At 50.5% G+C, this 20727-nt stretch overlaps 6 protein-coding genes across 6 annotated transcripts; 2 read left to right on the top strand and 4 right to left on the bottom strand.

Moving 5' to 3' along the window:
- Nucleotides 1–90: 90 nt before the first annotated feature.
- FOBCDRAFT_281656 (cytochrome P450) lies at nucleotides 91–1727 on the bottom strand (the record flags this gene model as incomplete). The annotated part of the gene is made up of 2 exons (XM_031192889.2): nucleotides 91–250; nucleotides 304–1727. 2 exons carry the CDS (start codon nucleotides 1725–1727, stop codon nucleotides 91–93), a joined length of 1584 nt encoding a protein of 527 aa, XP_031031735.2.
- Nucleotides 1728–2183: 456 nt separating this feature from the next.
- FOBCDRAFT_245390 (uncharacterized protein) lies at nucleotides 2184–2876 on the top strand (the record flags this gene model as incomplete). Its single annotated transcript, XM_059610681.1, has 3 exons — nucleotides 2184–2508; nucleotides 2558–2737; nucleotides 2824–2876. 3 exons carry the CDS (start codon nucleotides 2184–2186, stop codon nucleotides 2874–2876), a joined length of 558 nt encoding a protein of 185 aa, XP_059466261.1.
- Nucleotides 2877–3387: 511 nt separating this feature from the next.
- FOBCDRAFT_254210 (cytochrome P450) lies at nucleotides 3388–5103 on the bottom strand (the record flags this gene model as incomplete). The annotated part of the gene is made up of 3 exons (XM_031192887.3): nucleotides 4428–5103; nucleotides 3851–4379; nucleotides 3388–3806 (listed from the first exon to the last, which is right to left on the bottom strand). The coding sequence occupies exons 1-3, from the start codon at nucleotides 5001–5003 to the stop codon at nucleotides 3388–3390; spliced, it is 1524 nt and encodes a 507-aa protein (XP_031031733.2). The 5' UTR covers nucleotides 5004–5103.
- An 864-nt stretch (nucleotides 5104–5967) lies between these two features.
- FOBCDRAFT_148935 (chaperonin 10-like protein) lies at nucleotides 5968–7112 on the bottom strand (the record flags this gene model as incomplete). Its single annotated transcript, XM_031192886.2, has 2 exons — nucleotides 5968–6508; nucleotides 6556–7112. The coding sequence occupies 2 exons, from the start codon at nucleotides 7110–7112 to the stop codon at nucleotides 5968–5970; spliced, it is 1098 nt and encodes a 365-aa protein (XP_031031732.2).
- A 696-nt stretch (nucleotides 7113–7808) lies between these two features.
- FOBCDRAFT_147599 (putative hybrid PKS-NRPS enzyme) lies at nucleotides 7809–19674 on the top strand (the record flags this gene model as incomplete). Its single annotated transcript, XM_031192885.3, has 2 exons — nucleotides 7809–15400; nucleotides 15453–19674. 2 exons carry the CDS (start codon nucleotides 7809–7811, stop codon nucleotides 19672–19674), a joined length of 11814 nt encoding a protein of 3937 aa, XP_031031731.3.
- On the bottom strand, nucleotides 19613–20592 carry FOBCDRAFT_233808 (S-adenosyl-L-methionine-dependent methyltransferase). Its single transcript, XM_031192884.3, has one exon. The coding sequence runs from the start codon at nucleotides 20480–20482 to the stop codon at nucleotides 19712–19714; it is 771 nt and encodes a 256-aa protein (XP_031031730.3). The 5' UTR covers nucleotides 20483–20592; the 3' UTR covers nucleotides 19613–19711.
- Between the last annotated feature and the right edge of the window lie 135 nt (nucleotides 20593–20727).

Here is a 20727-nt window from a genome sequence, read left to right as displayed (position 1 = left end):
CCAGACCTACGGGCCAAAGATTTGAATATCACCTCTTTTCGAATAAAAGTTTCTCAGGCAATAGTGATGAATATCCACATTTCTAGCCAGCTATAGTGATGCTTTCTTGACATATGCCATCAGTGGAGGCTTTGACCTTGTACCAAATGTGAGTTGCCCTTCTACCCAATTCTCAGACTCAGGCGTAAGCTCAATATCAAAGCGATACAAAAGTTTACACAGCGCCAGCCGCAATACATAAAAACTCAGTCTGTAGGTTGTTAGTATATGTCTTAATGAAGCTCATGAAATAGTGAAACTCACTCTTGTCCGAAGCAAGACTGCGGGCCAACCGAGAACGGATGTACACTGCCTCTCACATCATCGATACAATCCTGAGGCCGACCCTTTCCTTCAGGAAGCCATCTTTCGGGTACATACTCCGATGCTCTGGAAAAATTGTGCTTGACTGAGTAGGTCACTTGGTGCAACATCATGACGACTGTGTTGCCGGGCACAAAATGACCTGCGATTTGAGCTCCAGATATAGGTACTACACGGTCGGTGCCGGTTGCAGCGGGTGAGTAGCAGCGGATAGACTCTTGAAGACATGCTTCGAGGTAAGGAAGATCTTTCTGTGACTGGCTTATCCTGTCCATTGTGATATCAGAATCACTGGAGAAAGCTCCGCGAACCTCTCCCAGAAGCTTCTTCCTGATATCCGCACTCGTCTTGCGAAAGACGAAGTAGACAAAACCAGTAAGAACAGTAGGCATAGCCTCACATCCACCTAGCATCAAGAATGGTGCAAACTCTCGTAGAAGGTCAAGAGGCATGGTTCCTTGACGTCCTGTACCCTCTGAATCTCCATCTAGAACCATTTGCAGCATGTCATGTCGAGCTGAAGTGAGAGCAACACGACGATCAAAGCGTGCAAAGATGGGTGCCATGAAAGAGTCGCGTTCACCACTTCCCCAGCGATGGACGGCAAAGAGGAGGAATTTATGTAAGAAGGGAAAGCGGTTAAGAACAGCTAGGATGGTGACGCCTCGTGCGAAGCGATCGAAAGAGTGAACCCAAGGGATGAACTCTGGGTCTGTAAACAAGTGAAGTGATTCGCCGAGGAATAGATCTGCGATGAGATCACAGATGAGAAAACTGTTCATGTCGCGCATATCAACAGCTTCCTTCCTTTCACTAGCCTTCTGTAGAGCAGAGAGGTACTCCTCAATATGCCCATTAATCATACCCTCAAGTTTCTTAACATTCTCCCTCTTCAGCGCCGGAACCATCGCCTTTCTCATAATACTATGAGTCTGCTGCGATCTCGGCTTCGCAGGATCCGGATTCACCAAATCACCACCCACCAGAGCCGCAAGACGAGGATCTTTCGCCATTCCATCTTTAGCAGCTTTTGATGCACCGCAGATGTCAGCCCAGGCGCGCTCATCAGTGAATGTGAGAGCATCTGGGGCGATGCGAACAACGCCGCCGTATTTGTTGTGGAGATTAATGAGCCAGGGAAGTTGGTGGCCGCTGGCTGTTGCTATGAGATGGGGGATGCGGGAGATGGCGCATAGTTTTGGGCCGGGGAATTTGGAGAGGGGGGAGAAGTAGAGTTCGTAGATGATTGAGATGAGAAGGGCTGTGAGTGAGAGGGTACTGAGGGTGACGATTACTCGTGAGGCTGGTGAAGCTGTCTGCCAGGTGGAGGCGACAAGCTCCCAGTCCATGCTGAGCTGATTCATGGTAAGGTTCGTGGGGTTTGTCATCTCAGCGAACTTGAATTTACAAGTGATACAGAAACAATTGTTGAGCAGGGCCAATTCGTTCAATCTACAAGATCACTTTCTAAGCTATAGCACTACCCCTCGATGCCTTTGACATGATTACTGACCATCAGTATAGTAGGCGCCGCGGATGTCACAATAGCGGCACTGACCCGTGCTAAACTAGCTCTAATTCTCCGTGCCGCCCGGGCCGGTCGCTGCAAACATGTATCGGCCGGAGAATCCTTATCACATCGGGTAGCGTACCCCGTATAGACCGCGTACTGGAAAACGATATCCCGAGTTCTATCTCGCCACGCACTTCGGTCTCGCGTCGTATTCCCTTTCATCTGTAAAAAGGCGGAGGAATTTCAGTTCAGAATAAGGATTAGAATAGCTGTCCGTATCAGACGATAAGCACCCCGTCAGCACAGAATGTCGTCATCACACCCCGCCCCCCAATCCTTCGTGGCAGTTTTCGTAGGGGCAACGAGGGGCATCGGTCTCGCTACTCTCAAGGCTCTTACCCGGGCTTTGCCTAATCCACGGTTCTACATTATTGGTCGGTCGAAAGCGAGGTTTGCGGGTGAACTCGCACTTCTAAACGAATACAACCCAAACGCTGCGATCCAATTCGTCGAAGCTGAGGTCTCGCTTATCAAAGGTATTGAAGGTGTTTGTGAGAGGATTATGAACTTGGAGAAACATGTGGATTTGTTGTTTATGAGTCCTGGATCTTTGGCGTTCGGTGGACCCCATTGTAAGACACTCGTTTTGTGGAGTTTATGCTTTGCTGACTTACTCCACAGATACTGAGGAGAAGCTTGATCTTTGTTTTGCTCTATCCTTTTACATCCGCATGCGTCTTATCGAACGCTTACTCCCCATGCTCATGCAAGCACCCCACCCACGGGTTCTCTCCGTCCTAGCTGGGGGTCATGAGGGTCCACTATTTACCAATGACGGGGACATTGGATTGCGCAAGAAAGGTAGCTATACAGCTCCGAGGGCGGTAAATCAGGTCACTACATTGCACAGTCTTGTCTTCATGTACTTGGCTTCTCACTACCCAAAGTTGTCTTGGTTGCATGTGCATCCTGGTTGGGTGGCGACTACCTTTCTATCTGATTTACTACAGAGCGCTGGGATAGTTGGTGTACTAGCTGGGAAGATCGCTCTGCCTGTTTATCGATTCATAGCTATGTCTGAGGAAGAATGTGGGCGTCGGCAAGCTGAGTATGCTCTGAGTGGGAGATATCCAAGCAGAGAAATGATTTGTTCTGCAGTTGTAGATGTTACTGATCAAGCAGCCTGCTATGGGTCGTGTAGTGGTTTCTATCGTGTCTTGAGTGACGGGAGCACAGTTACGGATGGCAAGGTTTTGGGTCCTATGGAGAGGGAAGGATGGCCTCTTAAGGTTTTCGAGCATACTCAAAAGGTCTTTGGGGAGATATTGAGTCAGAAGTAGGATGATGTCATTTGAATCACTTTTGTCTCTCATTGATGATGAAGCATCTAGAGCTCATTGATTATGATTTTCATAATGTAACTACCCAAGTACAAGCTTGTTTGATTCTCGTGATGATCAATGACATATCCTCCCAGACAGTCGTCGCCCAAACCTTATCCCTTCAAAGCTTTACCTCGGGGTGACAGCGATTTTGATACCATTCAAACTACTAGGCCCAACTCTCATAACAGGAACATATCCCCTCTCATCCCTCGCCTCAATACCCTTGAACTTCTGACAAAACCTCGTTAAAACATAAGCCGTCTCAGTAGCAACAAGAATATGAGCAGGGCAAATTCTGGGACCACCACCGAAAGGGACGAAGTGCCAAAGAGGACGGAGACCGTCCCATCGTTCTGGTCTAAACTCTGCTGCATCTTCACCCCAGTAGTCAGGGTCACGATGCATCAGATAGCGGTTGCAATGGACGATGTCACCTTTGGCGCAGAAGATGGGCTGTTTGCCGTCTGGGCCTCCGCCACGGGGGAGGGTTGTGTCGTGGGCTGCGACACGGATCATTTGGATGCCATTTGGAATAGTTCGGTGTGCTGAAATGATAAGTAAGAGGCTTCTGAAGGCCGATCTGACTTACTTTCATTGATGACCCAATTCATGTACTTCATCCCGCGAAGCTTAGAGAAGGTGAGTTCCTCATCACCGAGATCAAGGACCTCCTTCTGTAACTTCTCCCAAGCATCCGGATGTCTAGCAAGCTGATAAATAGCATTCGAGATATGAATACTCGTAGTCTCATTACTCGGGACCCAAACAGCAGTGATCTGATCTCTGAGAAGAATTCTATCCTCAGAAGGGATCTTCTGCACCATATCCCAGAGCAAGTCGGTTCGCTCAGGCTTGTCAGCAAACTTCTCACCTTGCTCTTTTCGCTGGTGCAGTTCATCGTAGGCTTGGTCGATGTACTCATTCATAAAGTTGTGCACGAAGCGAATACTCTCATACCATTTTGGGTCTCGGTGGAGAAACATGAATTTACTCATGGTAAGACGGACGCGTGCACCGCGCATGATGTCGACCATGGCGAGCATTACGTCTTCGCGCTCAGGATAAGTGAGACAGTCGCGGGACTTTCCAAAAAGAAACTCAGTTGACGTGTCAAGAAACTGTTCAAACCAAGTCAGTTTCGTTCGCATTGAGCAGATGCGACTTACCCATCGTCTTGTCAGAACCTGCATGTCAAAGGTGTCGCCGTTGGTGGGAATGAGGTCCAACATCTTATCCGTGAACGGTTTCAATCTCGCGACATTGGCAAATGCCTGTCTCTCAAAATACGGCTTGATGATACCCCGGCTATAATGCCAGAACTCACCATCTGCCGTACTAACACCTTTCCCAGTAAACGGCGTCGCAACACCATTATCCACACGAATGGGCTCAAGAACAAACTCCTCCCACTGCGATGTACTCATCGCCTTCATATTCTCCATCTCAGACGAATACACCATTCTCATCCCCAGAAACCTCGCCTTGAAAGTCTTAGTTCCTTGCGCAGCCCATGTCTCCTCCATCCAAGATAACCACCGATGCTCTTTGAAAGCACGGCTCATGGAGAGAACAAAGTCAATGCCCCAGATGGGATCCCAATGGGGATAGGTCTTGAGAGGTCCGCATTTGTACTTCTTCGTCTTGATTGAGTAGCTGATATGATCCCATAGTCTGTTTAGGAAGTAGAGAATTACAAGACCGTAGAACGCTGCGAGTGAAATCGCGGAGAGACGAGATGACATGTTGGACAGAGTTGGGGACTTCAGCGCGAAGAGGGATGGCGACGACGTAGGGGCAGCCAAACGTCATTGGTATGAGTGAAAGATGAAAGGTTTTGGGATGTATGAATGCTTGGTGGTGAGAAAGGAAGAAAGTGCAATGAGCAACACAAATTGTATGAGACATGTGAACAGCGGATGGGAGGTCTGCCAAAAACCCGGTGGATACAGTGAGACCGGGGTGGGCGTATCCACCTCGCCGTTACGGGGCCGAGCCCGGAGATTCTCCACTCCAGCGGAGATTTACTCCGTCCTTCGCTGAACGCTTGTGACCAGCTGCAGGCAGAAATGGGCTGCTGATCTACGCCCGCGGTAGAATCTAACAACGAGCGCTGATAGGCTTAGTGCAATTTTTAGTCATCTTACTGCATTTTTTATCTGTCGAATGTGACGTCATTGTGTCTGTAGGGTAATTGAGAACAAACAAGCAAATGCAAGGTTTGAAGTGCGTAGAACTTAATTAGGGTTGATGTAAAAATTTATTATAGAATTCAGGTTGTTGATTTTTTTGATTAACTATGGTATCTCAATGGTATTGAAGTTGGCAAGATGACCACAACGTGGGCCAGATGTGTAGGAAGAAATTAATTGTAAAATCTTAAGTATCCAATGTAAAGGAAATTTGATAGGAACTACTGGCAACAGTCGATTGTGAAGGATCCTCAACTACTCATGTAGAAAACCCCATTGAAACACTTTGCATGTATTTGATCTAGTTAATTCGCAGAGGCAAGTGATGTTAAGCAAGAGAGTTTTGCAAGATCTGGCGTTGCTAAAAATAGATACACAACCTTTGACTCTAGTGTGTCGCGATTACAAACAACGCGACGCGTCACAGACAGATTGCCAATCTGAACCAAGTCGAGACCGATAAAGAAATTGCTAAAAAAAAACAAAAAACGATAGAACTCTTATAAATACGCCTACATTAAGATGTCGAGGGTGCAGCAACACGGTATATCAGCTTCTTGCCACCAGCAGTTCCCATCTTCACCCTCTCGGCTCCCTTTGCGACACCCGCCAACCCCTCATCACTAACCTCAGTAGGATGTGTCACAATATCCTTAGAATCCAGTAGCTTCTGTGCAATAGGCGCCCATCTCTCCGCAAACGCCTTATCCTTGGGTCTTGCTTCTCGACGATATGGCTTTCTCCAATCAACAGGTTTACCTAGCGCTGTCCACGCGAGAACCCAGCCTGGACGAACGTCGCGACGCGTATGTCCACGAATGGGGAATTGGTCTAGACCGATGTAGTTACCGCCGTGGCTTCCAATGGCAGCGTAGCAGATTTTCATGCTGCTGCTTTCGGTGATGCAGTCAAGAACGTACTCTAGACTGTCATGTGTGAAGGTGCGGATGTCTGACGCGCAGGATGGAGAGCGGTAGTCGAAGGCTTCTACGGCGCCTAGAGACTTGACGTGCTCGAACTTTCCTGGAGAACAGGTTGTGATGGGCTTCAAGCCAGATCTGAATATCATCAGCTTAGGCTCACAGTGCAAGCACGATGAACTTACAGCTTGGCGGCTTGAATTGCCAAACCCCCAGTAGCCGTTCCACCACCGTAAATCAGGATATACTGGTCCCTCACTTCACCTGAGTAAGGAAGGGGAAGTTTCATTGTGTGATACAGCGACAAACCAACAGTCAACAAGCCAACACCCAATGTCGCACCCTGCTCAAAGCTCATCCAGTCCGGAAGTCTGAGCAACAACATCTCCGGAACACTGACATACTCTGCAAAACCACCATTATTCGGATTATCAGACCGATTACCAGCACAAGCACCGCCAACACGATCACCTGGCTTGAATTTGTTTGTCAGAGGTCCTGCAGTGACGACTTCACCAGCGAAATCGCAGCCCCACGTTGCGCCGGCGGATGGTGACATGTCTAGGGATTTCCAGTCATGGGGATTGACGCCGACACAGCAGATTCTGACGAGGACTTCATCTTCCTTTGGGGGCTCGATGGGACTGTTCTCTTGGAGAGTGACTGTTCCTGCGCCTTGGACTTTGAGAGCTCTTTGAGTAGCGGGTAGGGTTTGACGGGAGATGATTGATTGGACTGCCATGATGAAGGTAGTCGACGACGACGACAATAGTGATGTGTGAGTGAGTGAGACTGCAAACACTGCCACAGTGAGATACTTTGAACAGATTTGAGATCGCAGATCAATCAACTACGGGAGACATCGCACCTCTGACAGTAGATACTCGTCGGCCAGTGAAGACTGTTTTGATCACGAGCGCTCGCATTCCATTGCCACCATACAACCTGTTCCCTGGAAACTGCGCGAAACACAACTGCCTCGTTCCGAGCAATCAACACCGTAAGCCGGCATCCACTACAGGACCTTTCTCCGCACTCCCCGGAATCTGCCCCGTTGGAGGATCCATACCCTTGCTCGGGATATTGATCCATCCCGGTTGGCCAACAGCCACCTCCGGAATATGCTCCACACTACGCACGGCACTCGATGTAAGCACAAGCCTGTTTGGCCGATACCGAAAAGTCTGAGGCGGCGCGGGAGCTGATGCCGCATCGATCTTATCGAAGATGGAATACGGAATTCCCAATACGGTTCTACGTTGAAACTGCTTTGCTTTGTTCTTGAGTTAAGATCAATGACATCCGTCGAGTGAATCAACTGCAACCTTAGACAAACAGCAAGTAATATGTCGTCCTGAACAAACCTTCAACATTTTGACATACACTTTGTCTTCAACAGCACGGCACTGCACTTATTACCTAACACTACCCAATCACTATGCCATCTCCAGGCGAGCCCATTGCCGTAATCGGCTCAGCTTGCCGCTTTCCCGGCGGCGCATCCTCTCCCTCCAAACTCTGGTCCCTCCTCCAATCCCCCAAAGACTGCCTCCGCGACTTCCCTAAAGACCGTCTCAACCTTGAAGCCTTCTACAACAAAGATGGCGAGCATCACGGCGCCACTGACGTCTGCAACAAAGGCTACCTTCTCGAAGAAGACAGTCGCTTGTTTGACGCGTCGTTCTTCAATGTCAACCCCGCTGAGGCTGATGGTATGGATCCGCAGCAGAGATTGACGCTTGAGACGGTTTATGAATCGCTTGAGGCGGCGGGGTATACTATTGAGGAGATGCAGGGGTCTTTGACGGCGGTTTATCTGGGTGTTATGACGGGTGATTATCATGATATTCAGTCGAGAGATCCTGAGATTATCAATCGGTATCATCCGACGGGGACATCAAAGAGTATTCTCTCAAACCGGGTGTCGTACTACTTTGATCTTCGTGGACCATCAGTTACGATGGACACAGCGTGTTCGTCATCACTCGCAGCACTACACTTTGCAACACAATCTCTTCGTAGCGGTGAATCAACCACCGCTATAGCCATCGGTGTCAATCTTATCTTTGATGCCGCCGGCTACGTCGCTGAATCTAAGCTTCACATGCTGAGTCCTACATCACGCAGTCGAATGTGGGATGCTGGAGCCGATGGCTACGCTCGTGGCGAGGGTGTCGCATCTGTCATTCTCAAGCCTCTTTCCGAAGCTATCCGCTGTGGCGATCACATCGAGTGCATCGTCCGTGAGACGGGTATGAACAGCGATGGTCGCACCACCGGTATCACTATGCCTTCCGCAGCGGCACAGTCAGCGTTGATCCGTCGAACGTATCAAAATGCTGGGTTAGATCCTATCAAAGATCGACCGCAGTATTTTGAGGCTCACGGCACGGGTACTCTCGCTGGTGACCCGGTTGAGGCACGCGCTATTAGTCAGTCATTCTTTGCTGACGATGCAACGGCACCGGAAGATGCGGAGAAGCTTTACTGTGGCTCTATCAAGACGGTCATCGGTCATACAGAAGGCTGCGCTGGTTTGGCTGGCTTGCTCAAGGCATCTCTGGCAGTGCAGAACGCAACTATTCCACCCAATTTACTCTTCAACACGCTGAACCCGTCCATCAAGCCCTTCTACGATCGACTCCAGGTTCCGACTGCAGCGATGACATGGCCAGAAGTCCACAGTGGTCCCAGACGAGTCAGTCTGAACAGCTTCGGCTTCGGAGGCACCAACGTCCACGCTATTGTTGAGAACTACGAACCCGCCGCATCCAAGACAGCTGCAGTGTCTGAGCAATTCGTTGGTCCTCTAGTGATCTCTGCCGAGGCTGAGCCTTCTCTCGCCACAACGGTTGAGAAGTACGCCGACTTCATCCGGGCCAATCCAGATGTCAACCTGGAAGACGTGGCGTTCGTCACACAGACCCGTCGAAGCGTCTTTAGTCGACGGGTTTTTTTCTCCGGCGAGACCAGAGACAAGCTTCTCGAGTTCCTTGACACAGCTGTTGAGACATCCAAGACGGGTGCTGAGATTGGCATCCAAGCACCAGGGTCATCTTCTGAGCCCCCGGCTATTCTTGGCATCTTCACCGGCCAAGGAGCGCAGTGGGCATCCATGGGTAGAACCATGATTGAGACGTCTTCTCGGTTTCGGGAGTCGATACAGAAGTGTCAAGATGCTCTGCGTGGCATTCCTGATGCGCCAAAGTGGTCTCTCATGGATGAGCTAATGGCATCTGATGAGGCTTCTCGCATTGGTGAGGCTGCTATCTCTCAGCCTCTGTGTACAGCGACTCAGATCGCAATCGTGGATGTTCTTGCGTCCGCGGGTGTTCACTTCGATGCTGTCGTCGGCCATTCATCAGGCGAGATTTCTGCCGTTTACGCTGCAGGTCTACTCTCAGCTACTGATGCAATGCGCATTGCCTACTACCGAGGTCTCTACGCCAAACACGCCTCTGGACCATCTGGTGCTCCAGGATCCATGATGGCTGTGGGTATGGGCTCTGAAGACGCAACAGCCTTCTGCGATCAGGAGCAGTTCAAGGGACGAATTAGCCTTGCTGCGAGCAACTCTCCGTCCAGCGCTACTATTTCTGGCGATGAGGACGCTATCTTGGAAGCGAAGGGGATTCTGGAGGAGCAGAAAACCTTTGCCCGTCTCCTAAAGGTTGATACGGCTTATCACTCGCATCATATGAGAGCTTGTGCAGACCCATATCTTGAGTCGCTCAAAGCTTGCAACATTACTGTCAACCCTCCTTCCAGTAACTGTATCTGGGTCTCTTCTGTCTACGGAAACGCAGATATGCTTGATGACGAGGATGATCTTTCGGCTTTGGCGGGGCAGTACTGGATCGACAACATGGTTCGCCCGGTACTCTTCTCCGAAGCACTGGAGTGCTCACTCTGGAGGGCTGGCCCCTTCAGTCTCTCGCTCGAGATCGGTCCTCACCCGGCTCTGAAGGGTCCGGCTTCACAAACAATGAAGACTGCTCTGGGTCACGTCCTTCCGTATGCTACGTTCCTGAGACGTGGATACGATGATGTCGAAGCATTCTCGGGTGGAATCGGCTACGTCTGGGCCTATCTCGGAACTCATGTAGACTTTGCTGGGTACTACAAAGCGATCCATGGACCTGAAGCCAGCAAGCCACGGATGATCAAAGGACTCCCATCTTACACGTGGAATCACAACAAGGTCCACTGGAAAGAGTCCCGAATCTCTCGTCGTTACCGTCTCGCTGAGAAAGCTCCACACGAACTTCTCGGTCGTCGCACTCCAGATGATTCAGAGTTTGAGATCCGCTGGCGCAACATCCTCCGTCTCAATGAACTTCCCTGGATTCGCGGTCATGCTTTTCAGGGAATGGCTCTCTTCCCGACATCAGGATACATGGCTATGGCTATCCAAGCCGCCATGGAGATTGCTGGATCAAGACCTGTCAAGCTTGTGGAGATCCGAGACCTTGTTATCCCTCGGGCGCTGACCATTGAGGAGAACAATCCTGGTATTGAGTCTATCTTCTCTGTCAAAAAGATTGGCGGCCATGTTGACGAGGATGTTTTCTACGGAGAGTTCTCTTGCCATACTTGTCCCGCCGAAGTTGAAGCAACCCTGGAGAGGAACTGCACCGGTTTGATCACCATTGACTTTGGTGAGCCTTCGGACTATGATCTTCCACCGCGAGCACTTGGAAAGTCGGGTATTACACCTGTCGACACCCAGGAGTATTATGACTCACTTCTCAACATTGGTCTCAACTATCAGGGTCTCTTCCGAGGTCTCAAGTCTGTTCAGCGAACCATGGGATACGCTACGACAAAGGCAACTTGGGACAAGTCCGAAGTGGGCGACCAGTATGTCATGCACCCAGGACCTTTGGACGTTGCATTCCACTCCATTATTGCTGCTATGTGTACACCTCTCAGTGGAGCTCTTTGGGCACCGTACCTACCTGTCAAGATTGATAGGCTGGCGATTGCTCCAAACACCAACTACGAGGGAGTACCAGGCGAGATCAACTTTGACGTTGATACTTTCATTACCGAGACAACGTCCAACACCTTCAGAGGAGATGTACATATCATCAGCCTCGATGGTAAGACTGGTTTGCAAGCTGAAGGTCTCACCTTGAAGCTGTTCACCGAGGCAAGCTCCTCTGACGATCGACACATGTTCTCCAAGACAATCTGGCGCGCTGATATCTTGGACTCTTCCGAGAATCTCGATGAGATCAACCCTGATGAGCAAGAACTTGACCTCGCCGAAGCCATTGACCGCACGTCTTTCTACTTCATCAGGAAGACCTTTGATCACCTGTCAGACACGGACGTACAGGACTGGAAGTGGTTCCATCAAGCCTTCTACAAGGCTGCGAAGGAGGTTCTCCAGGAGACGAGGGATGAGAAGCACCCAACTGCGCAGAAGGAGTGGTTTGATGATACCGAAGAGTTGATCCAGGAGTACAAGGACAAGTATCCTGAGCAAGCTGATCTCAAGCTCATTCACGCTGTGGCCGAGAACCTCGTTGGCGTCATGACATCCGACACCCAGCTCTTGGAGGTCATGCTTGTCGATAACATGTTGAGCAACCTCTACACCGACGGCAGAGCCATGCAACCTCTCAACAGAATTGTTGCAGAGCTTTTCCAGAATTTGTCCCATCGATACCCTCGTCTCAACATCCTTGAGATCGGAGCTGGCACAGGTGGAACGACGAACTCGGTCCTCAACGCCATTGGAGACACATATGGTCGATACACATACACCGACATCTCAGCTGGATTCTTCGAAGCCGCCAAAACTCGCTTCCATGCACACAGCAAGCATCTCGAATACAAGGTCCTCGACATTGAGAACGACCCAACAGGCCAAGGCATTCCCGAAGGTAGTCAGGATGTCGTTCTAGCCGCCAACGTCCTCCACGCCACTCGCAACCTCAACGAAACCATGACCAACGTTCGCAAACTTCTCAAGCCTGGTGGCTATCTTATAATGGTTGAGGTCACAGGTTACTATCTCCAAATGATGTTTCTTATGGGTGGTTTGCCTGGTTGGTGGCTTGGCGTCGATGAGGGAAGAGCTCGTGGTCCGGGAATTGGGTTGACGGAGTGGGATGAGATTCTCCGAGATTCGGGCTTTACGGGAGCCGATAAGTATGTTACTGACTTGCCTGACTCTCTCAAGCATGTGTGCTCTGTGCTCGTATCGCAAGCCGCCGATGAGAGGGTCACAATGCTCCAGGAGCCGCTGTCGTTCCTCGACGAGATTCCACTGGAACAGCGACTTCTCATCATTGGTGGTAAGACTCTACCCATCTCTCGAATCGTCAAGAGCATTCAGCGCCTTGCATCCCGAGTCGCAGATCAAGTTACGGTCGTCGACAGTATCGACTCCCTATCAGACAAGCATCTCAGCAATGAAACATCAGTCATCTGTCTCACCGAACTCGAAAAGCCCATCTTCTCTACTCCCATGACCTCTTCGCGTCTTAACAACCTCCAGTCTCTGTTCTCCCACTCATCACACGTCCTCTGGCTCACAGCAGGTCGTCTCGATGAGAACCCATACGCCAATATGACAATCGGGCTTGGGCGCGCTATCATCAACGAGCTGCCTCAATTGAACCTTCAGTTCCTTGATCTTCCCAAAGCCTCGAGTGTTGATGCGAAGATGGTGATTGAGGCGTTCTTGAAACTCAAGCTCGCCAAGTCAGCTGAGTTTACCAAGACACCGATCTTGTGGAGTACAGAGCCGGAGGTACTACTGAGGGACGGTCTTGTGACGATTCCCAGGGTGGTGCCTGACCAAGAGAGGAATAATCGGTTGAACTCTCAGAGGAGGAAGATTACCAAAGAGGTTTCTCTGAGCCAGACGGAAGTTGTTCTGACCGATACTGAGGGCGGTCTCTGTCTTGAAGAAAAGGCACCGTGGGCCAAGTCCCTCACTGGTGATGGCATTGCCACCATGAAAGTGGAACATTCACTTTCACTTCCATTCTGCGAGGATGACGCACGAGTTCTTTGCATTGGCAAGAGTGAGGGTAAAGTCACCATGGCCATCACTCCTCGTCACAGCTCAACAGTCTCAGGCCCAGCAACAGATGCATTTGCCGTTGCTGAGGCGGAGCCTGCACACGAACAGACAGACCTGATGGTCGGTATGGCTCTCAACTTGACTGCATCCCTCATCCTTTCGAGCATCCTATCAGCTGCACCTAACACTGGAGATGGCAACGTTCTGATCTACGGTGCAAGCACTGACATACAGAGAGCCCTTACCGCCCAAGCCTCTCGCAAACTCGTCTTTGCCAGCTCTGAGGTCCACTCCGACTCGATTTTCATCCACCCCAGAGCATCCATACGAACCATTCAGCATGTCCTCCCTCGAGGTATCAGTCACTTCGTCGATCTCTCCGAGAAGACCGACGACAAGATCAAACAGCACCTTTCTCACCTGTTTGAGACCATCAACTTCAAGCCCAGTCATGCATTAGCCTACAACACTGCTCAATTGCTTGAGACTGCTTATCACTTCAGCCGCCAATCACAACTCTCGTCACCTACAACGGCCGTCTCTGTCCAAGACATCACCTCTCTTCCAGCCCTCGACCTCACGCGCACTATCATCGACTGGACCAACCCCCAGCCCGTTAGCGTTACCATCCGCCCCATCAGCGGGCAAGGCCTCTTCTCCAACGACAAGACCTACCTCATGGTCGGTCTTGTCTCAGACTTTGGTCGCTCGCTCTGTCGTTGGATGGTCGAGAACGGCGCCAAGTACATCGTCCTCACCAGTCGCAGAGCACAGGTCGACCAGCTCTGGCTTCAAGAGATGGAAGACTTGGGCGCCATTGTCAGAGTTTACCCCATGGATGTATCCAAACGTGACTCTGTACAGTCTGTCTGCGATTCTATAAAGAATCTCCCACCTGTTGGTGGTGTTTGCAACGGTGCACTTGTTCTGAAGGATCAGCTGTTCGTTAAGATGGAGCCTGATGCACTGAGCGATGTGTTTGCACCCAAGGTTGATGGAACCATCCATCTTAGCGACATCTTCTCAGAGCCGACTCTCGACTTCTTCGTCTTGTTCTCGTCGATGAGTTCTGTTGTTGGAAACGCTGGTCAGTCCAACTACAACGCTGCGTCTCTATTCCAAGCAGCCATCGCTCAGCAGAGACGTGAAAAGGGTCTTGCCGCTTCGGTCATGGCTTTGGGCATGGTCGCTGATGTTGGATACATCGCTGCAAAGGGCCCAACACTTATGGAGCGGCTGAAGAAGGCTTTTTACATGCCTATTTCGGAGTCTGATGCTCATCAGATCTTTGCTGAAGCTGTCGCGGCTAGCAAGCCTGGAGTGACTGATGACGACACGATAGAAATGGTCTCAGGCATCCAGCCTTTCAACTACACGGCGTCGACTAAGGCCCGACCTCCTTGGGTCAACAACCCTCGCTTCTCACACTTTGTTCGTGAGGAAGAAGGTTCCAAGGATGTTGATGCGTCTCGAGCAGGCCAGAGTAACATTCGCATCTTGGAACGACTGGACGCTGCTGGTTCCGAAGAGGAGGCTGCTGCTGCTCTTCTTGTTGCCTTCAGAGCCAAGGTTGAGACAATGCTGCAGATGACTCCAGACAGTCTCAACGTCGAGGCGTCACTACTGGATGTAGGTATCGACTCCCTCTTGGCTGTTGAGATTCGGTCATGGTTCTTGAAAGAAGTCCATGTCGACGTCCCTGTCCTCAAGACTCTCAGTGGCGACAACGCCAAGGACATCTGCGCCGACGCAGCGAATAAGTACCTCTCAGCCAAAATGCAGGAGAATAAGTCTGAAACGGGCGATGCGTCAAAGTCAGACTCAGCAGCCAACGGGTCAGCGACCGGCACCTCGAGTGATGGTAGTTCAAGTCCCGTCAGATCAGGTCATGCAACACCACCGAGTACAGTTGGGGAAACGGAGCAGCAAGAGGAGGTCAAGCAGGAAAAGGAGTTAGAACGAGTGGAGAAGCTGTCGTATGCTCAGTCGAGGTAGATCTTTCATGGCAGTATACAGGATGTACTTTAGCTAAATTGTATATAGGTTATGGTTTCTAAGTCAGTTCTCCAAAGATGATACCTCGTACAACTGCGTCTATGTGTATAAAGCCACTGGAAACATCCAGCTTGCACGACTGAAGAGGGCCGTATCCTCTGTGGCAAATCACCATGAATCGTTGAGAACATGCTTCTTTACCCGACCGGGAAGCGGTGAGCCTGTTCAAGGCCTACTTGCTTCAGCGAGAGACTGCCTCAAGCATGTCAAGGATGAAGATGGTCACGCTTTGGAGCATGAGACTAAGACCTGGCGAAACCATGTTTGGCAACTCTCTGACGGAGATGTTCTCAGAGTCATACTTGTCACTCATGGACCTGAAGAGCACTCCCTCATCATCGCCTACCATCACATTGCTATGGATGGCGTGAGCATGCATCTCTTCCTGCGAGATCTCAACGCCGTATACATGGGACACAAGCTCAATTCGTCACCGAAGCAGTACATGGACATCTCAGTCGAGGAACGAAGGGCCGTCGAGAGCGGCCAGATGGACGACAGGATCTCGTACTGGACCAAATTGCACTCACCAAGTGCAGACACTCTTCCACTATTCACATTCGCTCGTGTCAAGTCACGGCCTATTCCCAAAACGTATCATAACGTCGAGTCTCTCATCGACATTGGAAGCGAGCTCTCGGACCAGATCAAGCGAGCAAGCCAGTCTCTGCGTATCACTCCTTTCTACTTTTACCTTGCCGCGCTGCAAACACTCTTCAACAAGCTTTTGGGTGTGGAGGACATCTGTATCGGTGTCACAGATGCGAACCGCAGCGAAAGTAGCTTACAGACCATCGGCTTCTTCCTGAACTTACTGCCCCTTCGCTTCGACATTCAGAAGGATGTGAAGTTCTCAGATCTAGTCATGAGAACGGCTCTGCATTATCGAACAGCACAAGCCAACATGGGAGTTCCTTTTGATGTCATTCTCGACAAGGCGAACGTCCCTCGAGAGTCAACCAGTACACCACTCTTCCAAGTCGCCATGAACTATCGGCAAGGAAACTTCTCCAAAATCCCGCTTGGTGGAAGCAACCTGCAGTTCAAGGATGGCTTTGATGCTCAAAGTCCTTACGATCTTGCTTTTAGTGTTACGCCCAACAATGACACGACTTACGTACAAGTTGTTGCAAGAGAAGATTTATATACAAGAGAAGGGACCGACACTCTATTATCTACATATCTGACATTGTTGCACGATGCATCGCGAGATGTAAGCAAGACGTTGGAGACCATCAGCCTTTACGATCAAACCGGTATCGACAAGGCACTATCGCTCGGGTATGGGGATGTGGTGGACTATGAATGGCCCTCAACGCTAACAGAGAAGGTGGATGAGGCTATCAAGAGGAACCCTCATGATGCCGCTGTCAAAGATGCCGATGGTCAGCTCACCTATGGAGAACTTGCGGTCAGGGTCAACAGCCTTGCCTCAACCATCCAGTCTCAGCCCCAGCCTGGTTCACAGGTAGCTGTTCTCTGCGAGCCGACCGCATGTTGGGTCATCTCCATGTTGGCCATAATCCGTTCAGGTTGCGTCTATGTTCCTTTGGATAGCAAGTTGCCTGATGAGCGACTGAAGGTCATTCTCCAGGCTGTCAGACCTGATCTGATACTCTGCGAAAGCTCTACCAAGGAGCGTGCTTACCACCTCTCCAATGGGGTGCCTGTCCTTTCGTTGACTGACATGCCCAACTCGACCGAGGCCATTACTGCAGCAAACCTAGAGAGTGAGAATGAAACCACTTTCGTCCTTTTCACAAGCGGTTCGACAGGTACGCCAAAGGGTATCAGACTCTCTTCACGGGGGATCATCAACTATGTCGCCACCAAGAGCTTGAAGCTCTCTCTCCGTCGAGAGGTTGTTCTTCAGCAGAGTGCTCTTGGCTTCGACATGTCCCTTGCCCAAGCTTTCATGGCTCTCGCACTTGGTGGTACACTGGTAATAGCGCCTTGTGAAAGTCGTGGTGATCCTTTCGCCTTGAGTAAGCTCATGACTGATGAGCGAGTCACATTCACGTTGGGAACTCCCACTGAGTATCTCATGCTCATTCGACATGGAGGTCAAACTGTGAAGGCAATGCAATCTTGGCGACACGCGACTTCTGGTGGTGAAGCCATCACTGCTCAGCTGAAGACGGCTTTAAAGACGTTGCAACATCCTCCAGCTCTCACCGATTGTTACGGGCCCACTGAGATCTCATGCTGCGCTACCATGAAGATGATTGACCTCGACAATGATGGAGACGACAGTGTTTACTCATCTGTTGGTCCAGCGAACCCCAACACTTCCATCTACATTCTTGATGAAAATGGGCACGTCGTTCCGCAGGGACTCACCGGTGAGATCTGCGTTGGCGGCGTTGGTGTTGCGCTCGGCTATCTCGACGAGAAGTCAACCTCGCAGAAGTTTGTGCCGAACCCGTTTGCGACAGCTGAGCATACTGAAAAGTGGTGGACTACGATGTATCGTACTGGAGACAAGGGCCTCATCCGTGCTGATGGCAATCTTCAGTTCATGGGTCGTATGGACGGCGATACGACTGTCAAGCTTCGTGGGCTACGCGTCGATCTTGATGATGTCGCCAACGTCATGCTACAGCAGTTCAAGGACTCCCTCGAGGATGTTGTTGTCACTTCCCGTGGTGATCCAGCTTTCCTCGTTGCGCATGTTGTGCTGACCCCGAGAACTTCTATGGATGCCTCGAAATTGCAAGAGTTGGCGAGTACCTTGCCACTTCCTCAGTACATGAGACCTGCATTGGTCATAGAATTGGAGAAGCTGCCGTTGAATAGCAGTGGAAAGGTTGATCGTCGTGCTATCGCAGCCTTGCCTCTACCTACAACACCCGCATCATATGAGCCTTTGAAGAAGGTATCGGACCGAAAGCCAACGCTTGTTGAAGGAGAGTTGAGACTCATTTGGCACAACGTACTGTCTCAAGCGGGACTTGTAAACAGAACGAGACTTGAACCTGACACAGATTTCTTCCACGTTGGTGGCAACTCCCTACTTCTCGTCAGGCTCCGAAGTGCAATTGAGATCTCGATGGGTGTTACGCTGCCTCTTAGCGACATGTACCGTTCTAGCACGCTGGCCGGAATGGCGGGTCTGATTGCGCAACAGAAGGGCTCTGACTATGTGCCTGAGGTGATTGACTGGGAGGCCGAGACAACTTTACCTCTGTCTATCGACCTGAAATACTCGAGCGATACTATTCCTGTCAGGACAGAGTCTGGTCTTGAGATTCTCATGACTGGCTCAACATCATTCCTAGGGAAGCAGATCCTCCAGTCTCTCTTGAGCCGACCGTCAGTCGCACGCATCCACTGCATCGCTGTTGACCCAGACTCTGAGGTCAGTCACCTCAAGGATGATCGCGTCACGGTGTATCCTGGCAGCCTGAGTGAACCCATGCTGGGACTCAAAAGAGAAACGTACCAGCACCTTCAAGCAACTGTCGACACTATCATTCTCGCGGGATCTCAAGGGCATTGTCTCAACAACTATTCAACCCTTCGTGCACCTAACGTGGAGTCGACGCGACAGATGGGTCTCTTCGCTCTTGGTCGCCGGGTTCCTATTCATTACATCTCATCAAGCCGAGTTACGCTGCTCGACCCCAACGCAGATGCTGCCCTTCCACCAGTTAGCGTTAAAGACTATCAGCCTCCTACAGATGGATCGGAAGGGTTCACAGCAGCCAAATGGGCAGGTGAAGTATTCCTAGAGATACTATCAGAAGCAGCAGCAGCGAATGCAGAGAGGGATCTGCCTGTCTCAATCCATCGGCATTGCGCTATTGTAGGTGACGAGGCTCCTATCGAAGATGCACTCAACGCCTTGCTGCGATATTCCAAGCTTGTCAATGCTGTACCACGTGTGTCGAGCCTCAATGTCGGCGGTTACTTTGACTTCCTCCCTGTCGCGGATGTCGCCGACTCCTTTGCTGAGTTTGTCGTATCCTCTCAAGGAACGCACTCAGGCGTGGCTTTCAAGCATTACTCGAGTAGTGTCAAGGTGCCGCCAGCAGAGTTCGCTTCATACATGCAAGAGACATACAGGGGCGAGTTTCGGGAGCTGGATTTGGACGATTGGATTGAGCAGGCGAGGAAGGAAGGAATTGAAGAGCTAATTGTATTGTATTTGCAGGCTATAGTGGAGAAAGGACAACGGATAATATTTCCGTACATGGGGAACAAGGAGTAGACATTGTATACTAGGATAACTCATATTGGAACACGCTTTACGCCTTCTTAGCCACTACAACAACAAAGTTAGAGTCCTTGAGATAATCCTCCCAGAACTCGCGGTCATTCTTGACAAGCTCCGTCTCTTCGGCTGGGGCAACATGTATCTCAACCAGTCCGAGTTCCTTTCCAATGTCATCAGAGAGCGAGAAAGTCGATTCCATTGAAGTTGCCTCAAATGAGAACGGTGGTTCGGTCACACAGTTGACCTGGTACCTCAGTCCGCCAGGGATCTCCGTGACATCGGTAAAGGTGACACCGTATTTTCCGTAGCTCATGTAATTGGCGCGGATGCTCTTTGACCTCACGCCGATGAACTTTCCGCCAGACTTCAAGCTCTTGACGACATTCTCATACATGCTTCTCAACTCTGAAACGGAGGTGGCATGATCGAAAACCCAATTAGCCATGACGATGTCGTATCTCTCCTCCAACTTGACTTGCTCTGCGACCGGCTTGGTGACATCAGCTTCGAACCAACGAATGCGATCCTTTCGTCCAAGGCTCTGCTCAATCTCCTCACCCGCTTTCATCATCTCAGGCGATATGTCAACAACATCAACAACACTAGCCCCGGCATCAATCGCCCTCCTCGCATGAAGTCCGCTTCCACCGCCAAGATCCAGTACCTTCAAGCCAGTACAATCCCCCAAAGCATTCCTCACAAGCTGCCCCTCCAGTTTCGAACAGGGCAATTCCTCCACAGACGCATACTTGGGCGCGAACGAATCGTATTGCGTTTTCTCTGCGTGAGACATGCTGGGCATAGACACTTGATAGTGATTGGTTTGTTGGTCGTTGATTTGCGTGTTGGTTCTGACAATATCACTCAAAACCCCGCTCTGGGCCTTGAATCTCGACAGGGATGTTGTGATCCTGATCTAGCCGCTATGATGCTAGTATGATGTTATCGTGATACAGACTGGAATGTGGCTCTTATCACACGTGACTGGTGACAGATCATCCGTCTCCAAACTCCACTCGTGCCGACCGCCATTTCGATCTAACTTAA

This window comes from Fusarium oxysporum, chromosome XI, assembly GCF_013085055.1.
Source record: "Fusarium oxysporum Fo47 chromosome XI, complete sequence".
NCBI lineage: Eukaryota > Fungi > Ascomycota > Sordariomycetes > Hypocreales > Nectriaceae > Fusarium > Fusarium oxysporum.
Note: the sequence above shows the minus strand (reverse complement) of the source record. Positions and strands in the feature narration are given on the sequence as shown.